General features: G+C 48.8%; 1 protein-coding gene and 1 long non-coding RNA gene across 3 annotated transcripts in view; one reads left to right on the top strand and one right to left on the bottom strand.

The window, feature by feature from the left end:
• Positions 1-5,391: 5,391 nt before the first annotated feature.
• Positions 5,392-9,393, bottom strand: LOC119086431. The gene is made up of 2 exons (XR_005089721.1): positions 7,032-9,393; positions 5,392-5,575 (listed from the first exon to the last, which is right to left on the bottom strand). It is a non-coding gene; the product is annotated as an uncharacterized LOC119086431 (long non-coding RNA).
• Positions 9,394-11,540: 2,147 nt separating this feature from the next.
• The window catches only part of Prkce (protein kinase C epsilon), a 500,560-nt gene continuing 492,186 nt past the window's right edge, over positions 11,541-19,914 (top strand). For both annotated transcript variants that reach the window (XM_028892739.2, XM_028892748.2), the window contains exon 1: positions 11,541-12,097. In XM_028892739.2, coding sequence (XP_028748572.1) covers positions 11,750-12,097 — 348 coding nt within the window. In that variant the 5' untranslated portion in view covers positions 11,541-11,749. The remainder of the gene's footprint in view (positions 12,098-19,914) is intronic.

Raw genomic sequence — 19,914 nt, 5'->3', positions numbered from 1 at the left:
AATATCTGATGTTAACCTCTGGCGTCCTCATGTACACACACACACACACACACACACACACACACACACACACACACACAAGAAAGTAAAAAATTTAAGGCTCCAGTATCCAATTGGGGAATCCACCCTGACGCCTTGTCTAATCCCAACCACCACCCTAAATTTCCATTTCTAAATAGCAGTGCTGAATCAAGTTTCTCTCACCTGGCTAATCCCTCACATTGGGGATTCAACTCTTTACTAGCAATGTTGCTGGGACAAAGCAACTCCAGGAGGGAAGGCCTTATCTAATGATAGGGATACAGTCCGTCACGGCAGCAGGCTCATAAGGCAGCTTCTCACATCATGTCCACATTCAAGAAGCAGAGAGAGGGATTTTGATGCTCGCTCACTTTAGCCTTTTTCTTTAGTCCGAGACTGGCCTCATGGAATGATGTGGCCCACATTCATGGTGGGGCCCTCCTACTTAGTCAAATCCTTTGGGGAAAAATTACTCATACATATAGTTAGAGGTATGTTTCCATGGTGATTCCGAAGTCAGTAAAGTTGACAATCAAGAATAACCATCACAAACTCTGGTATGAGTTTTGGAAGGGACCAACCATATTTAAACAGGAATAAGAGCAAAGGCCATGGTGGACCCAGGTTTCATGGGAGCTAAAGCTTAAACACTTTCAATAGCCCTTTTGTGAAGGTGAATACAAGAGGGGTAAAAATTAGGAATGGAGGCTGAGTCTGTAAGTCAGTGGTAGAGTACATGTTTAGGATGTTCAGAAAGGAAGGGAAGGGAAGGAGGAGGAAGGGGGAGGAAGGGAGAGAGAGGGAAAGGAAAGGAAAAAGCTGTTGACTTGGTGATACATGCTTTTAATTTCATCAATCAGCATTTGGGAGGCTGAGTGAGGCAGGAGGATCTCAAGTGGAAGGCCAGCCTGGGCTACATAGTAAAATCCTGTTGCCAAAGAAAAGAAGGGAAGGAAGGAAGGAGAGAGGAAGCAAAGGACAGAAGGTGTAAACAAAGCAGCAAATTGGAAGCCAGCCCTTGGCAAGAGTACGCTCCTCCGCAAGAGTATGCTTCTCCGCAAGAGTACGCTCGTGAGGGCAGTGAGGCTTCAGCCATGTTAGTGCTGCTAAAATACTGCTCTAGGGCAAAGCAAACTAGTACGCCAGTCATGGCAACCGGTACACCAGCCATGGCAACCGGTACACCAGCCATGGCAACCTGAGGCTCCAGAGCTGCAGCGAGTGGGGATCAATGGAATCTTCTTGAAGAACTTTGTCAATGCTGAGACTCACAGGTAGGACCAGAGAGTCTTGTTAGGGAGAACCCATGTGCTGGACTTGGGTGAGGAAAGGGGACTGCCAGGCGTTCTGGAGAAGGCAAGGACCGCCTCCGTTTCTTTCCCCTCACCAGATCCCCTAGGAACTCATAAGGCAGGGCCCTGAGTTGTCCAGTCCTGCAGGTTACTAGGACCATCCCAGACAGGGCTGCTGGCTTCCCCCTGAGATCTCTGGGAAAATTTTGAGTCTCTCAGAAGAAAGCGCCTGTCCTCTGTTCCCCACCCTCCAAGAACACAGCCTCCATCAGCCTTGCTTTCCTGGTGAGTTTATGTCTGTAAGACTTAGCCCCCTAGAAAAGCTTCTTCCACGGGTTCCAAAAGACAGGAGGGAAGGGAGGAGGGGTGACAGAGGATGGATTCAGAAAAGAAAGTGCCTCTGGGAGGTGAGAATGTGAGAGACACCACCTGAGCCCAGAGGAGGGATAGCGGGACCTCTCAGGAAGACAGCGCCAGCAGAGTGCTCTGATGGTCAGGTTCTGACCACTCTCCCCGAAGGGAGACCCGGTGCCTGGGTGGTGAGGCACGATGGAACTGGCCGCAGTTTAACTCCAGCAGCATCCACAGGCCAGGTTGCAGTGGAAAGTAAAGAGAAGACCCCAGCAAGTGACCCAGCATCAGCTCTCACCCACAGGGCAGTAAGATGTCCCGGGAGCCTCTGGTTGTTGCTTAGATGTAGTAGACAAGCCTGGTCCGAGAGAGAGGCCTCAAGTGTGTGGAGGTCTAGGATCTCATCTGGACATGGGCGATGCCAGCTCTCTGCAAAGACATTAGGTCTTCTTAACTGCTGTGCCATCCTTCTCCTGGTTATCACCCTCAGGGCTACCCTTCCTTGATGGCTCTACCTTGTGTCAAGTTTACAGGGGGAAAAAAAACAAAACAAAACAAACAACAAACAAAACACCCAGCCAGCACATTGGATTAAGCCTTTTTTTTTTTTCTTTTAAATTTTTTAAATTAACTTTTCAGGACCGGCAAGCTGTCCCCAATCCCGATGACAAGAGTTGGAGTGTTGAGACCCATGTGGTCGAAGGAAGGAAGAGGTTAGTGAAAGCTGCCCTCTGACTCCAACATCTATGAAATAAATGCCACAACAATGTTTTAAAAGAAAAAAATCAACTTTTTAGGTTAGAATGCGTACAGTAATGGGTTTATCCTGCCACCTTCATATGCACGTGACACTCGTTGTACCCTCTCTCTTTACATTTGCGCCCCTTCCCTTCTAATTCCCTTCTTTCCTGTGGTCACTTCCTACTTCATGCCACCCACAACCCTATTTCTCACCTCTCTGAAGATCTCTTCCTCCCCTCTTATGAGCCCCCTTGTAGATCTCTCTGTCTCTGTCTCTCTCTCTGTCTCTGTCTCTCTCTCTCTCTCTCTCTCCACACACACACACACACACACCACTGGGTTAACTCTCATCTTTAGTTCTCTGCGCAGTTAGTGGGACGTTTGCCCACCTTCCTGTCCCCAGGCCCGTTTCCCACCTCTCCTCTTCCAGAGGGCCTTTATCTCGGCATTCAGCATCATGCCTGCCGAATGATGATGCACATAAGAGGAAGGGCAAAAGAGAAAACAAAAGAAACTGGAGAGGAGAAGCCAGGAGGTGGGGGAAAAGCGTGGAGAGCTCAGATGTCATGGAAACCAGGGAGGGAGGGGAACCCTACGTCGTCTACTGCAGAGCATAGCTCTGTCAGGTGCAGCCTACAAACCAGGGCTGAGGATAGTGGAAATGGGAGACGGGTCCAGGAAGCACCGTGGGTGGGCTGAGAGGCAGGCGGTGCAGAAATGGAGACAGCGAAAATAAGGAACTTAAGAAATGGGAGGAGGAAGGACTGAGGCTGAGCGGTGGCAGGAGAGAAAGGTGAAGTGAAGTAGGGTTAAAAATACTGTATCCAAGCCTGGCGGTGGTGGCGCATGCCTTTAATCCCAGCACTTGGGAGGCAGAGGCAGGCGGATCTCTGTGAGTTCGAGACAAGCCTGGTCTACAGAGCGAGATCCAGAATAGGCGCAAAACTACACAGAGAAACAGAGAAACCCTGTCTCAAAAAAAAAAAAAAAAAAATTGTATCCAAAGTAGGTGAAAAATAGGCATGGTGGTGCATATCCAATCCGGGCATTTTGGAGGCACAGCAGTAGGAAGATCAGAAGTTCGAGGCCAGGACAACTGAGTCAAGGCAGCCTCTCTAACAGAATAAGACTGCATATCAGAACAGCAGCATATTCTTAAGATGGCGACTAATGAGGAAAAGAGAGGGTAATGGCGTACACGTGACGTGAGAGCAGAATTCTCCTAGGACTACGTGGCGCCCATCGCACCCTCTCCTGGTTTAGGTGCCTCTTCCAAAAGCCCTGGTAGAGATAAAAAGAACTCTTTCCCTTGCCCAACTGCTTTGCAGATGCTCGGCACGAGATGACAGCGCCTCTGGGCCCCTCCTTAGACTCCATTCCCCAATCCGTGTCCATCGCTGGTTTGGACTGTGAACTAGGGTACTCAGCATTTAACAGGGAGAAGCCAGAGCAAACCAGGGCAAAAAGGGAAGGTCCTTTTCCCCAGCTCAACTCACAGCAGCGACTGTGCCAGCGTCCACCAGAGGGCGCCGTGGGCTCGCAGAGCAGGGCATGGCATGCGGGCGGGCGCTGGCCGGAGGTGCTGCCCCGGCCCTCCCTGATCCTACTGATGCCGAACAGGCATTTGGAGGAACAACGGCGAACCTACAAGAAAGCCATTGATAACACCCCTTTTTTCTTTAAATGTTTCTAGATCAAACATTATCGACACAAAAATAACCTTTTGTTTGAAATACAAAAAAGTCCTTTTGTTTGACTCTTGACACCCTAAAGAACCCTATCAGTAGCATTATCACAGAAGAATCATTAGGATACTTGGGAGTTCCAAAAAACGAGTCATGCTTGAGCCTCTGAACTTTTAAACCTTTTGTTTCTTTTCTTTTTTTGGTAAAGTAGCAGATTAAGACAGGCATCAAATAACTCTATCGTGAATAAAGAGGTAAAGGAGAAAGTGTTAGAGAGTTCCAGAAGGGGGCTCCAGCTTCAGCTTGGACAGGGATGCCCGGTCCATGGAGGGCCAGGGCCTTTACCAAGGGAAGGTCTAGCAACAGAGTGAGTAGACTTACTGTGCCTGATTCTCATCAGTGACAGGGCAGCAATATTCCCTGCCCTGGAGCCCTTGTTGATCCCGAAAGGTAGGTGAGAAAGGGGAAGTGGATCGGCTAGACATCCAGAGTGTGCTAGAGACGGGAAGCCAGCGGGAACGTCTGTTGCAGTTGTACAGGCGTCCGAAGCCATACGCCGACACTGATGTGCCTAGACGTGTCAGGAGTCAAGGCGCACAACTGTAACAAGGCTGTGCCGGGCAGGGCGCTGCATGCCTTGGCTCCCAGCGTTAGGAGTCAGGAGCTGGAGGAACTCTGTGAGTTCTGAACCAGCCACAGCACAGTGAGACTCTGTCTTGAACGAGAGAGAGAGAGAGAGAGAGAGAGAGAGAGAGAGAGAGAGAGAGAGAGAGAGAGAGAGAGAGAGAGATTGATTCCCCTCCTCCAGTTTTTCAAGACAAGATGTTTCTCCATGTAGCCCTGGAACTCACTCTGTAGACCAGGCTTGTCTTGAACTCACAGAGATCCGCTTGCCTCTGCTTCCCAAGTGCTGGGATTAAAGGCGTGTGCCACCACTACCTGGCTTGGTTTTAGGCCTTTTAATCACCAAAACAACACAAGCACTCCATTGTCCCTTTGGGCATAAGTATATCGTTATCATAATATATTAAGTACTTTGTTACAAGAATTATACTATACTGGTATAAGGTCAGTTTGATTTAGAATCAATAAATTAAGATAAGCCCAGACCTTGGTTATGCAGAAATATTGCTACTAAGGAATTAAATGTAACTGACATTGTCATCATTAAACGACGCTGTATTGGTTCCAGTATGACAATGTTTGCTTGTTTATTTATTTATTTAGCAGTAAATTTAACTAGGAGGTCTAATACTTGGGTCTAGACCTCTAATGAGTGTTTTTCTTTTGCTGTTGTTGTCTTTTTTTTTTTTTTTTGGCAAGTCTCAGATTCCTCTAGTCCCAGATTCCTAACAATAAAGATAGATAAAGTTCTCTGTCACATCCTGCAGAGAAGCAAACAAGTCCCCTCAGCTCTGTGGCTGTCTCCTTAGTTTGTCTTGGTTCCAGTGTGGCATTCAGGGTCTTTGGGTCCTGTAGAGTGACCTATGAAGGAAAGAAGGGAGCATGGTGGGGGACATTGGTTCCCCATGTCACCCATGTCTTCTCTCTGTGGTGGCTCAGGTCCACTGGGGACCAGACAATCCCAAACCTGCTGTGGTCATGGCTGTGACCAGGCTCCACCCCCTTTATGGCACTTAGCAGCTGAGCTCTTTATCTACCATGGTGGATACAGACTTACTGTACCGATTATTTGAGAGTAATATCGACAGCAGTCTCCAGGGCTACTCACTCAATACTCCAGAGCCTTGCCTGTGCAGATGGCAGAACTGTCCAGCCCCCTTGCAGTCAGGTGAGAGGGGTCACATTATGTTACTGGTTTTAGTTATCAGCTGGTGAGCAGTAGAGACTTAGTTGTTTCCCAGCACTATTTGCCTATGGAAGACCCTCCAGATGGCCCTTGCTCTGTGCCTGTCACCAGCTATGTTCAGTGAGCTTGGACACAGGGACAAGAGTGATGCTAGGTGGGGTAAGCTCCCACCAATGTGCCATGTGTCTTGCCACCTAGGCACTGCTGATCATGTCGTGGCAGCCAACAGCACATCTGAGTTCATCTAAACCAATGACAGCTCCACCCTGACTAGTAAACAATTAAATGCAATGATCTAGTCATCTCCTTGGCTGAGGAGGAATTAGTCAACAACTATGTTCTCCAGAGCACCCATCCTAGAAGAGTGTGGGGGTGGGGTGGGGGGAGTGGGAGGGTGGGTGTGTTCTTGAGGACTGAACCCAGGGCTTCCCAGGTGCAAGACCAGTACTCGACAACTGAGCCACATACCCTGCCCTCTATCCCTGAACCTATTACATAGCAAGCAGTTAGTAAAGACCTGTGGATTCGTGGGTATTTAAAGGTTCTAGACACAGCACAACACAAGAGAAAGGAGCACATGTACAGGATATTACTCCATGTGTGTCCTAGATAGTGGGGTGCCATTCCAGGGAACGATGGAAAGCAGGTATCAGGCTATCACTTCCCTGCATCCATTTTTTTTTAATCTTTATGGGGGTGACCATTAATCTTTATAGAATGACTATCTCCTTGCAGGTTCAAGTGAAAGTTGACCTCTGAGTTACAGCAACGGCGTTCAGAGTAGAGCCAGGGCCAAAATTAGCCATGGTAGGCCAGGTAAAAGTCAGCCCACAGAGAGCCGAGGACAGAGTTGGGAGTGTGCGGGAGCTGGGATGGAGCTGGGTTGGCAAGGCCAGGGAAGGCTTCTGTTATTCTGCTGGTGCGCATGCCATCTCCCCAGGCTCAGGTGGCTGAATTCTTTTCAGTGGAGCCTGCGAGGGATGGACGATAGACCCTGATCATGGTGACCTTTTCGAGGCCCATTAAGTGCCTTTAAATGGCAAGACTTGGCCAGCAGCAGGGACAAAGATATTAACACACGCCTCTAAGGTTCTGGCCCCTGCTGCCTTTAGCAGATCTGAACAACACCACCGAAGGTTTCATCTTGAGCCGAGTGCAAATCATCTTCAGTTGTGAATCTCTGGTACCCTGTTTTGAGGTGAGTCTGCTGGGGCAAAGTTACAGAAGAGAAAAACATCCATTTGCTGTCCTCTCTGCGCCTCCCCACTGGAGTTCTAGGAATGAACCCAGGCCCCCTTGAAACACACTAGAGAAAGGCTCTACCCCTGAGTTATACCCTTAAGTTATATTAAACTGTGTTTTAAAATAATTTATTCTAACAACACTTCCCAACCACTAGAATGTTCAGGGTCTCTCTAGGAAGAAGTTCAAAGCCATCTGCGTGTCCTAGGAACTGTGCCTACCCACCTTGTCTCCTGTTCCTACTTGAACAAGCCATGCTAGACGCTCCTTCTCGCAGGCTTCGTGGTCTGTTCTCCTTGCCTCCCCTGTCTTTCCCTGTCTGCTGCTGACAGAATTCTGGCTCAAAGGGCCTGGTGGTGATGCTTCCCTCAGCTCCCCCAGGCAAGGGATGCTGCTCCTCTTCCTGGAACTGTTGTTGCGACATGGACTGTGCGGCCCTGGGCAGGCTTGCCGCACTGTACTATTAGTCCTTTCTCCATGCCCCCAGCTTGATCGTCTTTGTTACATTCTTACATCACTGTTCTTCCTCTCTTCTGCCCTCTCTCAAAGATTATGAAATAACGAGACTATTGTTACAATCTAAAAGGGCATTTTACTCACTATATATACAGTTGCCTCCCTGTCCTTTACATTTGTATACAGAGCCAAGAGAAGGATGAACCACGCAGTAATTATGATCAGAAGTTTACATTCTAAGCCCTAGCTGGCAAGGGCCCGTTTTCCTTTTCATCTGGAGTCTGAAGTGGGTTATTTTAGATGAATCTCCCCTCCAGGTAAATTTAATAATGCTCCCTTATATTGTAGTGGCGCAAGCACTTAGGAGGCAGAGGCAGGAAGATCTCCGGGAGGTCAGGGCCAGCCAGAGTTCCAGGCCAGCCAGAGCTACGAAGTGAGACCCTGTTTTGAAATCAGGGTCGGGGGAGGGGTGCTTTGACAAGCTGCAGTCACACATATTCATAATGTTCCTGGGGAATCTTCCTGTGGCTAAGCTGGAGAGTGGGAAGTTGGGAGATTTGTTTAAGAATAAGGATGCAATGAGAGCAATTGCTTTTGTGAAGAGTACCAGCATTCTCCCTTTTAATATAAAGCTTCATCCAATATACTACTGGCATTTTTTTTTTTTTTTTTTTTGGCCAAGTGTTTTGTATTCCCCATGCAAAAGACCTGTAATTGAAAGCAGACTAATATTGTTTACCCTCGAGAATGGCAGTCTGATTGTGTACATGGATAGTCTCTTAAGAGACAGGCACTTTTTTTTTCTCCTATAATCTTAACCAGGATGCAGGGTAACAGTATTGGAAGCATGCAGCTTATCTGTTTTAAGATAGTCATAGAGACGGCAAAAGACTCCTATATTTTAAGTCTTTAATATGTTCGCCTGCAGGAAGCAGGGTGTGGGAGGAGAGAGAAGGGGAGGGGGTAAGTTATACCAAAAGTTCAAATTCAGTGTTTCTTTAATTCCAAACTTATTTCTTGTTTAATATGCCCAAAAGAAGGGATTTAGGCCAATTCTATTTGTGTGTCAGATAGGGTCTGATGAATAAAATTAGCAAGACAGTGGGAAACACCAACTAGTTAAATCAGAAACACCAACTAACTAGTTAAGCCAGGATCTCTAAGTTTAAGAAATCCTTGACTTGCTGACTGCCTAGCAGGCCCAGGACTAGGGTAGGAGCAAATGAAACATTCCATTTAGGTAAAAAGCTTAATGAGTGGCAATAAACTAAGTAAAGCAAATTGTACTTTTTGAACTATTTAAAAATGATCTAAAGATGGCATATTCTGTTCATCTTGGAAATTCATATTACCTTTTACTTAAAAAAAATGACTTAAATACTCTTGCTTAATGAGGTTTTTGGTATTCTTTAAGCTTAGAATCGTTTTTTTTTTTTTGGGGTTTTTTTGTTGTTGTTGTTTTGTTTTTTTAGCACGCGGCCTGCTACCTAAACACACATTCTGAAGATACAGCCTCATTTACCATTACTTTTTTTTTATACTGCATGTCCTGAAAGGAAGTTTTTAAATTATTATTATTTTTAAGTGTTAACGATCTTAAGACCATAATCATCCCCAAGGCTGCATTTTAAGCACTTTCTGTACACCAAGTTATCCCATGCAACAGGACCATCTCCAACTAATATCAGTAAATTGGGGGGGGGCGTGACTGCAGGTTTCGACTTTGGGAGGAGATCTGCTGGATGCCAGTGAAACTCCTGAGCTCTTTTTGTGTGTGTGTGTGAGGGGGGTGGGGGGGGGGGGGCGTTGTACTGCACTTGATATGGCCTTCCTGGAGACTGCCTCTTGCCTCGTCTTTAAGCCACAGGGAATGATAACCCTTTTTCACAGAGGAAAAAGTGGACGGGATGCTGTTTGTACATTTTGGTCTACACTTATCAGAGTTGCCAGATAAACACCCAGCTTTTCACGATCCCTACAAACAGCCGGACTTGCCTTGGCACACGAGTGAGGGCGGAGGTTTTCTTTTTCCACTCACACAGCCCGGAGCTGCTGGACCAGCCCCTTCCCGGGCGCAGACTGGAAGTTCCCGCTGTTCGACTCCCGGGGCCTGGTACACTCCGCCCGGCCCTCCTAGGTTCCCAGTCCCCTCGGCTCAGGGCTGTCTCCCGCCCGCCGCCTTCCCCGGTGCCGATCCCAGGCGGAGGAAATTCTTCCCTAGCAGCCTAGGGCTCGCCTCACGTGACCAGCCGCCGCCGCCGCCGCTTCCAGAGAGAGTTTAAAGGTTACGGAGGAAATTAGCATGGATACAGCCACCGGCCCCCAGGAGGGCGCAGCCGGCTTTCCCGCAGCCCGGGCGCCCGCTGTCAGCTCGTGGATCCGAGCCTCGTCCCCTTCAGGGGCACACGCGAGGTCCCTCATGTGTAGGAGGAGTCACTTTGAGAAGTAAACAGACACTCGAACCGAGCCGGGCCGGGGTTCTACCAGGCTTCCACTTGTCAACAAGTTCTCGCAATCGGAGCAAGTCCGGGACAGATCCCCAGAGGGGAGAATCTCCCCAAGGAGAAGGAAGAGGAAAATTAGGTTTCAAAACTCACACCCAGCAAAAGAGCTCAACAGTCCGGGTCCCCCCTCCCCCACCGCGGCACAGTAGAGAATCCCGGGACAGAGTGACAGACAGGCCAGCTCTACCGCGGGCGGCTGGTGACCGCCGCCGTCCAGGCAGAGTGGGGAAAGGTGCTGTGTCTTCTGGGACATTGCGACCCCCTCCATTCCTCCAGCCCCGGCTCTAAAAGATAGTGTTGGCAGCAGAGTGCGCGAGAAATGCGCGGCCTCCCTGCTCTCGGGGTGCAGACCCGGCTCGCCCAGTGAGGACCAGAGGCGCACAGATTCGGCCTGCGACACTCGCCCCCGCATCCCAGCGCCGCCACCTTCCTGGGACCCTCGCCGAGTCCTCCCTCAGCTCCCTCGCGCGTCGCCGCCACCGGACCGGGCTGGCCGGCTCGCTGCTGTTTTCTGCTCAGCTCACTTTTCCCGTATTGCTCCCCCAACCGGCAAAACTTTCTATTTCCCCAAACACTGTCGCGCGCGCGCGCGCGTGCACACACACACACACACACACACACACACACACACACACACACACACACTCACACAGACTGACGTCTTTTGCGCATTTCCTGCATTAGAGGGAGGGAGAATCGCTCGCACGGCGATCGAGGGAAGGAGATCGCGGGCTGAGCGCTCTGGCGGGCGGAGAGCCGGCGGCAGCCGAGAGCGCGGACGCGGGGAGCGCGGCGGGCGGGCGCCGGCGGCCGGGAGGAGGGGCCGCGCCGAGTCGCAGTCCCTGCCCCGCCGCCGCGCTGCGCACCGCCGGGTGCCGGCCTGCGCCCCGAGCCCGAGTGGCGGCCACCTCTACCTCCCGAGCCCGCGCGGATGTGAGATCCCGGGAGCCGGGCGCCTCCCGATCGCCGGCTGAGGTGCTCCACGGCTTGGCCCCGGAGGCGGCGGCCGGGCTGACTGTGAGGCTTGTGGATTTTTTAAAAATTTGGCTCCGGGGAGGACCATTTCCTCTCGACATGCATCCCTCCGGATAGACTGCACATCCTTCAGTCCACCCTCCGCCCCGCGCTGTCCGAGGCAGGCGCTGGGTGGGCGAAGAGGATCCGGGTTGAGATCTGCGCCCCCGGTTCTCGTCCCCGCCCCGTCCCGCCGCCCCCTCCCCCTCCGGGACTCGAAATTGCCGGGGGATTATGTTTCGGAAAGGTAGGTGAGCGCCGGGCGCGGCGCCTGCTTCTCCGCACACGGACCCGGAGAACCAGCGAGGCAGCCCCCGCGGCTTGCAGCGGAGGCGACAGCTCGTCTCCTCCCGTGGAGGTGTCGCCGGTGGGGGGGGGAGAGACTTGCTCCAAAAACGGACGTCTCCAGCTCTCCCCCCTCCTGTTTTCCGTTAGGAATCCGGCGAGGAAATACATGCACTCACTGAGAATCGCCGGCGCCAGGGCGCAGCGCCACAAGGTGTAGCGAGAGAGTGGGGTGGGGCGAGAGGGGACCCACGAGTCCCCCAGGCTCCCAGCGCGCCTGCTGCCTGCTCTTCATTCCTGCCCTCGGGGCGGACAGAGTGACCCCGGCTCCAGTTCCCTGCCCCGACCATGGTAGTGTTCAATGGCCTTCTTAAGATCAAAATCTGCGAGGCCGTGAGCTTGAAGCCCACAGCCTGGTCGCTACGCCATGCAGTGGGACCCCGGCCACAGACTTTCCTTCTGGACCCCTACATTGCTCTCAATGTGGACGACTCGCGCATCGGCCAAACAGCCACCAAGCAGAAGACCAACAGCCCGGCCTGGCATGATGAGTTCGTCACTGATGTGTGCAATGGGCGCAAGATCGAGCTGGCTGTCTTTCACGATGCTCCTATAGGCTACGACGACTTCGTGGCCAACTGCACCATCCAATTCGAGGAGTTGCTGCAGAATGGGAGCCATCACTTCGAGGACTGGGTGAGTCCAGCCCCTCCACGTCCAGGAGCCCGGGGCCCCAGGGAAAGACTTGCTGCTTCAGGATTGTTCATGGGGCTCAAGGGTGTGTGTGTGTGTGTGTGTGTGTGTGTGTGTGTGTGTGTGTGTGTGTGTGTGTGTGTGTGTGAATTACCTTGAAGAGGCACGTTTCATTTCGTAGCTGGAGAGACATACACATTAAGATAAGAAATATGAGATGTGGCAGGTGGGCACTGTCCTTTGGCCCCTATGTGCCCTCCGGAAAATGGGCAGTACAGGGGGCTTGCAAGCTGGGAGAGCCCCAGAATGCAGGTGCATAGCTTGGCGGAGGCACCTGCCACCTTCTGCAAGTGCCTGGTGGGCTGGCTGAGTGATTGTGTGTGGGTGAGTCTCTCCGTCCTTGGAGAGACACGTGGAGCTCAGACTGGAGGTTTCTTGTGCATCCTGGCGTTGTTCTGGGTAGCCCAGGGAATAGCTTTAGAGATCCCTCTGGTGGAAAACCTCCTTGTTCCTAAATCACTGGTTAGTCCATCTGCTGACATACAAGAAGAAGGTGTGAGTCCCAGAGATATCAGGACAGCTTGTTTTGCCCATCTCTTTAGAATGCTGTATTTTTTTTTTTTTTTTTTTAAAAAGGTTCTGTTCATGGTTGTAGGAAGTCAGGACTCTGAATCTTAAGATGACATGCTTCCATGGTTTGATTGCCAAGACACTGTATGATCAAACACTATTTCTGAAATTGAGTTAATTGTTAACTGATTACACTGTCAAGTATTAGGACTTTGAAAAAAAAAAAAAAAGGCCCTGCCAATATACCTTAAACCAAATGCATTCAACCTTGGCACTTGGACAGTTGGAGAAACCAGTCCTCCCCCACCCCCTCTCTTCTTGGAGGAACAGTGTTAAATTAGGAAATGAATAGCTCTGTCTTCAGATTTGTTGCGTGTTTCTATCTGGAGCAAGTGTTGCTATGGGATGAATATATTTTCAAGATTCTTTGGTTTGCACAGAGCTGTCTGTGCTGCCCTCCTGAAGAGCTGCAGAAGAATCGCTTTCTGCTGGAAACACAGATAACTTCGTGAATATCTTAGGGGTCAGAGGGTGCACATGTCCTTGGCATATTCCTTTACAGCATATTTTTAAACATATTTTTCAGGGACAGGGAATTTTAGGGGGAAATAAGGGGAAAACTGTTCTTTTCATGCTCCTGGCTGTGATAGAGCCTTCCGGGAACCATGGTTACTAAAGGGGCTTTTAGGGCAACCCTAGTAAACCACATGAGTTGAGGAGCTCTAAGAGATCGGTGGCTTCCTCTTTAGACAGCAGGCAAACCGTAGGATCCTGAACTCAGCTTTCCTTCCCTTCTGCCCCCTATCATTTTACTGTTATCCATGGTGATGCCCAAAGGGGCATGGAGGGATCACTAACTTCAGAAACAGACTTGAGTGTTAAGCATCTGGGGTTTTGCATAAAAAGGGGAAGAACACTTTGACTCCAGTAGCAGGAAGGTGGGGCGTTTTTTTTTGCAGGAGGTGCTAAGCGGGGATAAACAGTGGGCTGAGAGCAGTGAAGGTGAACAGGAGGTCCGTGTTTTCCACATGCATGTTCCAGTTGGAAGGCTGCTGCAGAGTGTCTCTGGTAACACTGAACTGGGGTCTGCTCCAGACGCAGGGCAGGCAGAGCAGGATGCTACCCTCTCTCCTCAGCTCTTCTAGGGAAGTGTGCAGTCTAGCTCGTGGCTTGATAGCCATTCTCCAAGGTTCTTACATTTATGCTGGATTTGGCTCTAGACCAGATCTTCTAGTGCACAGGCAAAATTTCCAGACAAGGACATTGAGTTCCAGAGAAGCTAAGTGGGTACCCAAGGTCGCATGGCAAGCACAGGTGGGTTGGAGGTTGAGCCCTCACCTCCTCTTGCTCACTGTTTGCCCAGTGGGGAACAGCCTGTCTGGCCTCCCAGGCTATTTATTAGCCCTGCCGATTCATATGCTGTGGCCCTGACATTTTTATTGTGTGCGATAACGTAAAGTGCTTTCAAAATCATTATCTCTTCTGCCTTGTAGCAAGTGTGAATTGGATGTGACAGGCATTGGACAGATTAAAAACAAGACCGAGAGCAGCCCAAAGAATGAATCAAACCGTGGAGCTGGTTCTGACTCAGGGATGCTAGGGCTGCTCTCTGAGATGAATATGGGGACCCCAGCCACATGGTTAACCAACCTGGAAACAGAGACAGGTGCAAAAGGGCCACCTTCCCCATGTCTGTCACCCAAGGACACCCACAGCATCACAGCTGTAGGGAGAATTTCCTGGGCTCAAACCTTTGTTCTCCCCTCCTGGAAGAAATGAAGAGGCATGCCCATTTGTAGGTATGGCTCTGAAACCCGGCCTGAAGTAATTGGATGTGCAGAACATCTGGAGAGCACAAAGCGGCTGCGCCTCTCTTTTCTGTGGAATATCTCAGCTGGCTCTGTACTCACCTGTCCACTGAGTTCCTCTTATGTGATCAAATCCTGCCGGCGACTCTTAAACCATTTTAAGTAACCCAGGGATAAAGAAGAGGCCACAGGTTACACTCAAAGGGCTTGCATTTCTCTAGGGAAAGGACACTAAACCGCAGGCACATAGACACTTAAGTGGTCATTTGGTTCCAAATAAGTGGTACTAAAGTAGGTTGGAAGTTCAAAACCAGGGTGTGCTAGGAGGGTTGGGAGAATCCAGGAAGGCTCCTGGAAGGAGGAAGCATGCACATTGAGTGTAAAAGTGTAGGTCATGTTCAAAGACATACCTGCAGTGCACACAGTGTGCCAAGCTTGGGTACCACTGGCAGAAAGGCATGGAGAGCGCCTGTGTTCAGGGCTGTGGAATGCATAAGTACGGCTGAGCTGAGGACAAGACAGAGCAATGTTTGCCCCGTTCAAGACTTTTCATTTGACTACCACCTGAACTATAATTTAATATTAAAAAAAAAAAAAACAAGCCTCAAACAATAAAAACCCCAAACTGATTCTTTTCCTTGTGCTAATCTTTTCTCAGGCCCCACTTTGCCTTATAGAATCCCAGGTTTGGATTTGATGGTTTCAGTTTGTTTCGTTTTCTTGGTTGACATTCAGATAAATATGGATGTGGAATATAAAGAAAGGAAGCGCATCCCAGTGCCTTTTGACATCATTAGGGATGTGGGGCTGAACACTGAAACTCCAGAGCAGAAGAAGGTTTAGAAGATTGGGATGGATCTTAGAATGTGAAAAGCCCCGGCGCAGGGAACTCTCCTCCAGACATCGCAGAAGACAGACACTCCAGGTTACGGTGACAGAGGGGGCTGCTGTAGACACAGCTCGAGGCAAAGAGAAGGGCAGATCTGAAGTAAGGTTTTGACGAACTGGATGAAATGCTCCTGACCCAGGTGTGCATAGGAGTCACTGGGGAAAGGTACCAGGAAGGTAGATGCTCTGCCCTGCCCCGCTCAGAGCTCCCGATTCCGTGGCTTGAGGGAATTGTGAGGAATCTGCATGTTGAGTGGTCTGTCTTTTGAGTGGCTTGCTTTGAGAAATATAGCTGGAGTAGGAACTGTGAACAGAAGAAGGGCTCCAGAGTCTCTGGTGGCCAGAGGTTGATGTCAGGATGTCGTTCTTTATTGATGTCCACATTTTTTTTTTCCTGTACTTATTTTGATTTACTTAGCGTGCACACTTATGTGCACGCACACACACACACGTGCATGTGTTACGGATGTATGCATGGAGGTCAGAGACAAACTGCAGAAGCTGTTCTCTCCTTCCGCCCTGTAAGTTCCAGGGATCACACTTACAGTCAGGTTCGGCAGCAGGCACCTTTCCCAGCTGAGCCATCTCCCTTGACCCTACTTTATCTTTTGAAAGGAAGTCTCCTCACTAAACTGAAACTTTGTTTCCATTGGTCTGGTTAGCTAGCCGGTCGCTGGGATTCATGTGTTCTGCCTCCTAGTGCTGGGGTTAAAGACCCCTGAGGCAGAACCTGGGTCCTCAGGGTTGCGCAACAAGTCCCGTGCTGGCTAAGTCATCTCCTAGCCCCATATTTCTTAAAACAAGACTTGTAAGGGTAATTGTGTCAACTCTACATATTGGGATGCATGTTTGAGACAGAGGTTGGATGAGGGCTAAATGTGGTGGCTTTGCCTTAGGGAACGCAAGCTAGGGAGAAGGCATTGAGGGCAGCCTGTAAGTGACAGCTGCTGGCCCCTTTACTCTGGGTTTCCTCGCTTATTGCTTCAATCATGTACAAACTGAGCTCGGCTCTCTCTTTGACCGGCTGTGCTATGCTGGCAGACATCTTTGGCTTGTGCCACTTCCTTGATTTATCTTGTCACAAGTGCATTTATTTATTCATTCATTCATTCATTCATTCATTCATTCATTCATTTATTTATTTATTTATTTATTTATTTATGATGTATTTATTGGTTTTTAGAGACAGGGTTTCTCTGTGTAGCCCTGGTTGTCCTGGAACTTGCTCTGTAGACCAGCCTGGCTTCTAACTCAGAGGTCTGCCCACCTCCCGAGTGCTGGGATTAAAGGTGTGCACTGCCACGCCAGGCACAGATGCATTTATAATAGAGCGGCTATGTCTGAACGGCATCATCCTTTGAGAGGGAGACAGTTCTCCGGAGTGCCTGTCCTGGGTTTGCCTTCTGTTGCTGGGATAAGCCACTCTGACCAAAACCAATTTGGAGAGGAAAAGGTTTATTTGTAGTCCATCAGAAGCCAAGGTAGGAGCTCCAGGTGGGAACGAAAGCAGGAACATGGAGGAACACTGGTCACTGGCTGGCTTCCTCCAGCTTGTACCCATCTAACTTTCTCATCTAACTCAGGACCACCTGCCCAGGAGTGGCACCTCTCATAGTGAGCTGGGTCCTCCTGTTCCATTTAGCGATCATGAAGATACACCGCAGACATGCCACAGGCCAATCTGATGGAGAAGAGGTTCCTTCTTCCCGGATATGTCAAAGTGACAGCTGACGCTCACTGTGACAGCTGTGAAGGGTCCATGCTGGGGCTAGACTGCTTGGGTTTTAAGGCCACCTTTCCCCGTGACCTAATTCTTCCATGACCTTTAGCAAGCCATTTAGCCTTTCTGAAATTTGGTTTCTTCCTCTGTTTAAAGAAAAAAAATGGATGATGGTAAAATCATCTGCCTGAAATGGTGGTTGTGGGGGAACTGAGTTTATACACACAGTGTGCTTGGACCATTGCCTGGCCCTTAGTTATCTACTCGAAGAATGTTTAATAATTGCCCTGTTGAATCCCCCAGGACTGGAAAGGGTAGGCTAGTGGACTGGCTCTGCCTTTGGTCAACAAGAATCTCTTTGGGGAGGTTCTTACAGCACCAATGCCAGGGGGCAGCCCCTAGCTGTTCTGATTCTGATAACCTTGTGGATTCTGGGGGCATGGCCCTGTTAAACATCCTCCTGATAGGGTCCTTGTACATTGCACAAGGACATATCTCTATCCTCTTAGGGAATTTCTGACAATTTTCAGTGGAAAGGCTCGATAATGGGGGCATGACTAGGCTGGGAATTGTCCATCCAAGACAATTTGTATATGCCTTCCCTATTCCTGTGATACTTGCCATCCATCTAATTCAGTATTGCTTCCCTTGGCATATAAGGTATTGTATAACTATCTTATCAGTTAGTTCTTGGTCTAGGGCTAGCACATCCAGACTCTTGTTTCATGGCAGTCAAGCATTAGTCCTCTCTCTCTCTCTCATCTTCAACACCCAGCCAATGTAGTGAATAACTGAGACTCTCTTGCTTCCCAGTGGTCACTTGCCACTGAGTCATTGAGTTCTCACTGTATTTCCCAGACACTTCCTTGTTATGACTTTGAACGTGTGACTTAAGCCCTGGACGCCTGTTTCTTGGTTTGTAAAATGGGAAAATGATAATTCTCACCTCTTAAGGTTGTTGTGTGAATGAAGTAAGGAAGTTACATGAAGCTCGCAGTGAAAGATCTGGCCACATTGCACGTCAGCAATTTTGTTAATATCTGAAGAATTATGATCATAGATTTAGATGAACACCTTAAGATGAACATATGGCCCAGTGAAGGATATTTTTCTCTTTGCTCTGTGAATGTGTTTTCATGAAAAGTCTTAGATAGTCTAGAAATGAGTTTAATTTACTTATACTTAACATTTTTTCTTTTATTCTTTGAGAATTATATATCCAATGTATTTTGATTATATTCATCTCCACAACTCCTCCCAGATCCAGCCCCCTTCCTTAGCCATCCAACTTTGTGTCATCATTTTTCAAAACTCATCAACTCCAGTCTGTGCTGCCCACCTACTCTTAAGTGTGTGGGGATCCATTGGAGCGTAGTGGACCAGCCAGTGGCCAGACTCTTAAAAGAAAAAAAAAACCCTGATTCTCCTTCGTTCAGCAGCTATCAATTGCCAATCGCTCCTCAGCTTTTGAAAGCAATTAAATTACTTGTGATCAGATTGATTTGGAAGACCTAGGAAGTATGGCTATTGTGGACAAAGTTTCATTCCTTAAGGAGGATGATTAGTGATCAGATATAGGAGCTTTTACAAACTGGTGTTGGTTTGATTGTACCAGCCTTATTTAGTTTGAGGAGTTAAATACATTTTCAACGCTGTTAACTTTAGATCCTGTCTCTAGATCATACCGGACTTGCAACTCCATAAGTTATATGTAGGCTTTTCTTATCTTCAGTGACATTTGATTGTGCATGGTACATCTAAGAATCAATATGTATGGTATTGTATACCTAATCCACCCCATCCCACCCCCACCCCACCAATCTAAGCTAGTTTTCCTTAGCTTAAGTAACGTCAACTCTACCTTTCTAGACCTAGGCCAGCAACCAGGAGGTGTTGTCTTTGATGCTTCTCATTTTCACCTCCACGGCAGCAGCATCTGCCCTGTCTGCCGCGAGACTAGATCCCAAGTATTACCATTTTCCATGTCTCTCCTGGGCCCGAGTCACTTATGTTGTGTCTGGATTATCTCAACCATGCCCTAATTGGTTCCCCCTTGCCTGAACTTTGTCAAAAAATCCCTAAGGCAGGGAGAAAACCAATTCCTTCCTGTAAGACAACCCAGCCAGGCCTGTTGCCTACTGCTCTTCACCTTGTTTGTGAGTCGCTGTCACAAGGGCCCAGGGTCGCCTTAGTATCATGCTCACCATGACCCCGCCCCGCTCTTCCTTCATCTCTCTCTCGTTTTTCTAGAATTGTTTCTTCTACAGAAAGCCTCCTGGATCAAACATTTATTCAAATGTAACTTTCCCAGTAAAGCCTTTTCTAGAGGCCTTATCCAAATTGTCACTCTCTTTCAGGATTTATGATTTTGTTTTATCATTGGATTATTGTTTTGAGGCTGAGCTTTACTATGTCACAAACCCTCAGTTCTTTGGCTTTAACCTTCCAAGTATGGGGATAACAGTCGCCATGCCTGGCTTTCCCGGACATTTTACTGCTTTAGTTTTAAAGGCTTATTACTCTTTAAGGCAGCACACAAAATAATGGGTTTCATCATGACATACATACACGTGTGTGTATATATATATATGTGTGTGTGTGTGTGTGTGTGTCATTGTACTTTGATTGTATTTCCCCATTTCCATTTTATACACCCCTTTACATGGTTTCTTTTTTTCTTATCTTTGTCTCCTATGCTTCGAATTTTCTTATTTATCTTGTCTAACATTAAGATAGAAGTTCTATTAATACAGAAGTTTTTATTCATTTCTGCCTTTCAGCAACCCAATCAGGGCCTAGTGTATTGGTGAATGCCAATAGAGAAATGCGTTCAC

This window comes from Peromyscus leucopus, chromosome 22 (assembly GCF_004664715.2).
Source record: "Peromyscus leucopus breed LL Stock chromosome 22, UCI_PerLeu_2.1, whole genome shotgun sequence".
In the NCBI taxonomy this organism is placed as follows: Eukaryota; Metazoa; Chordata; class Mammalia; order Rodentia; family Cricetidae; genus Peromyscus; species Peromyscus leucopus.
Note: the sequence above shows the minus strand (reverse complement) of the source record. Positions and strands in the feature narration are given on the sequence as shown.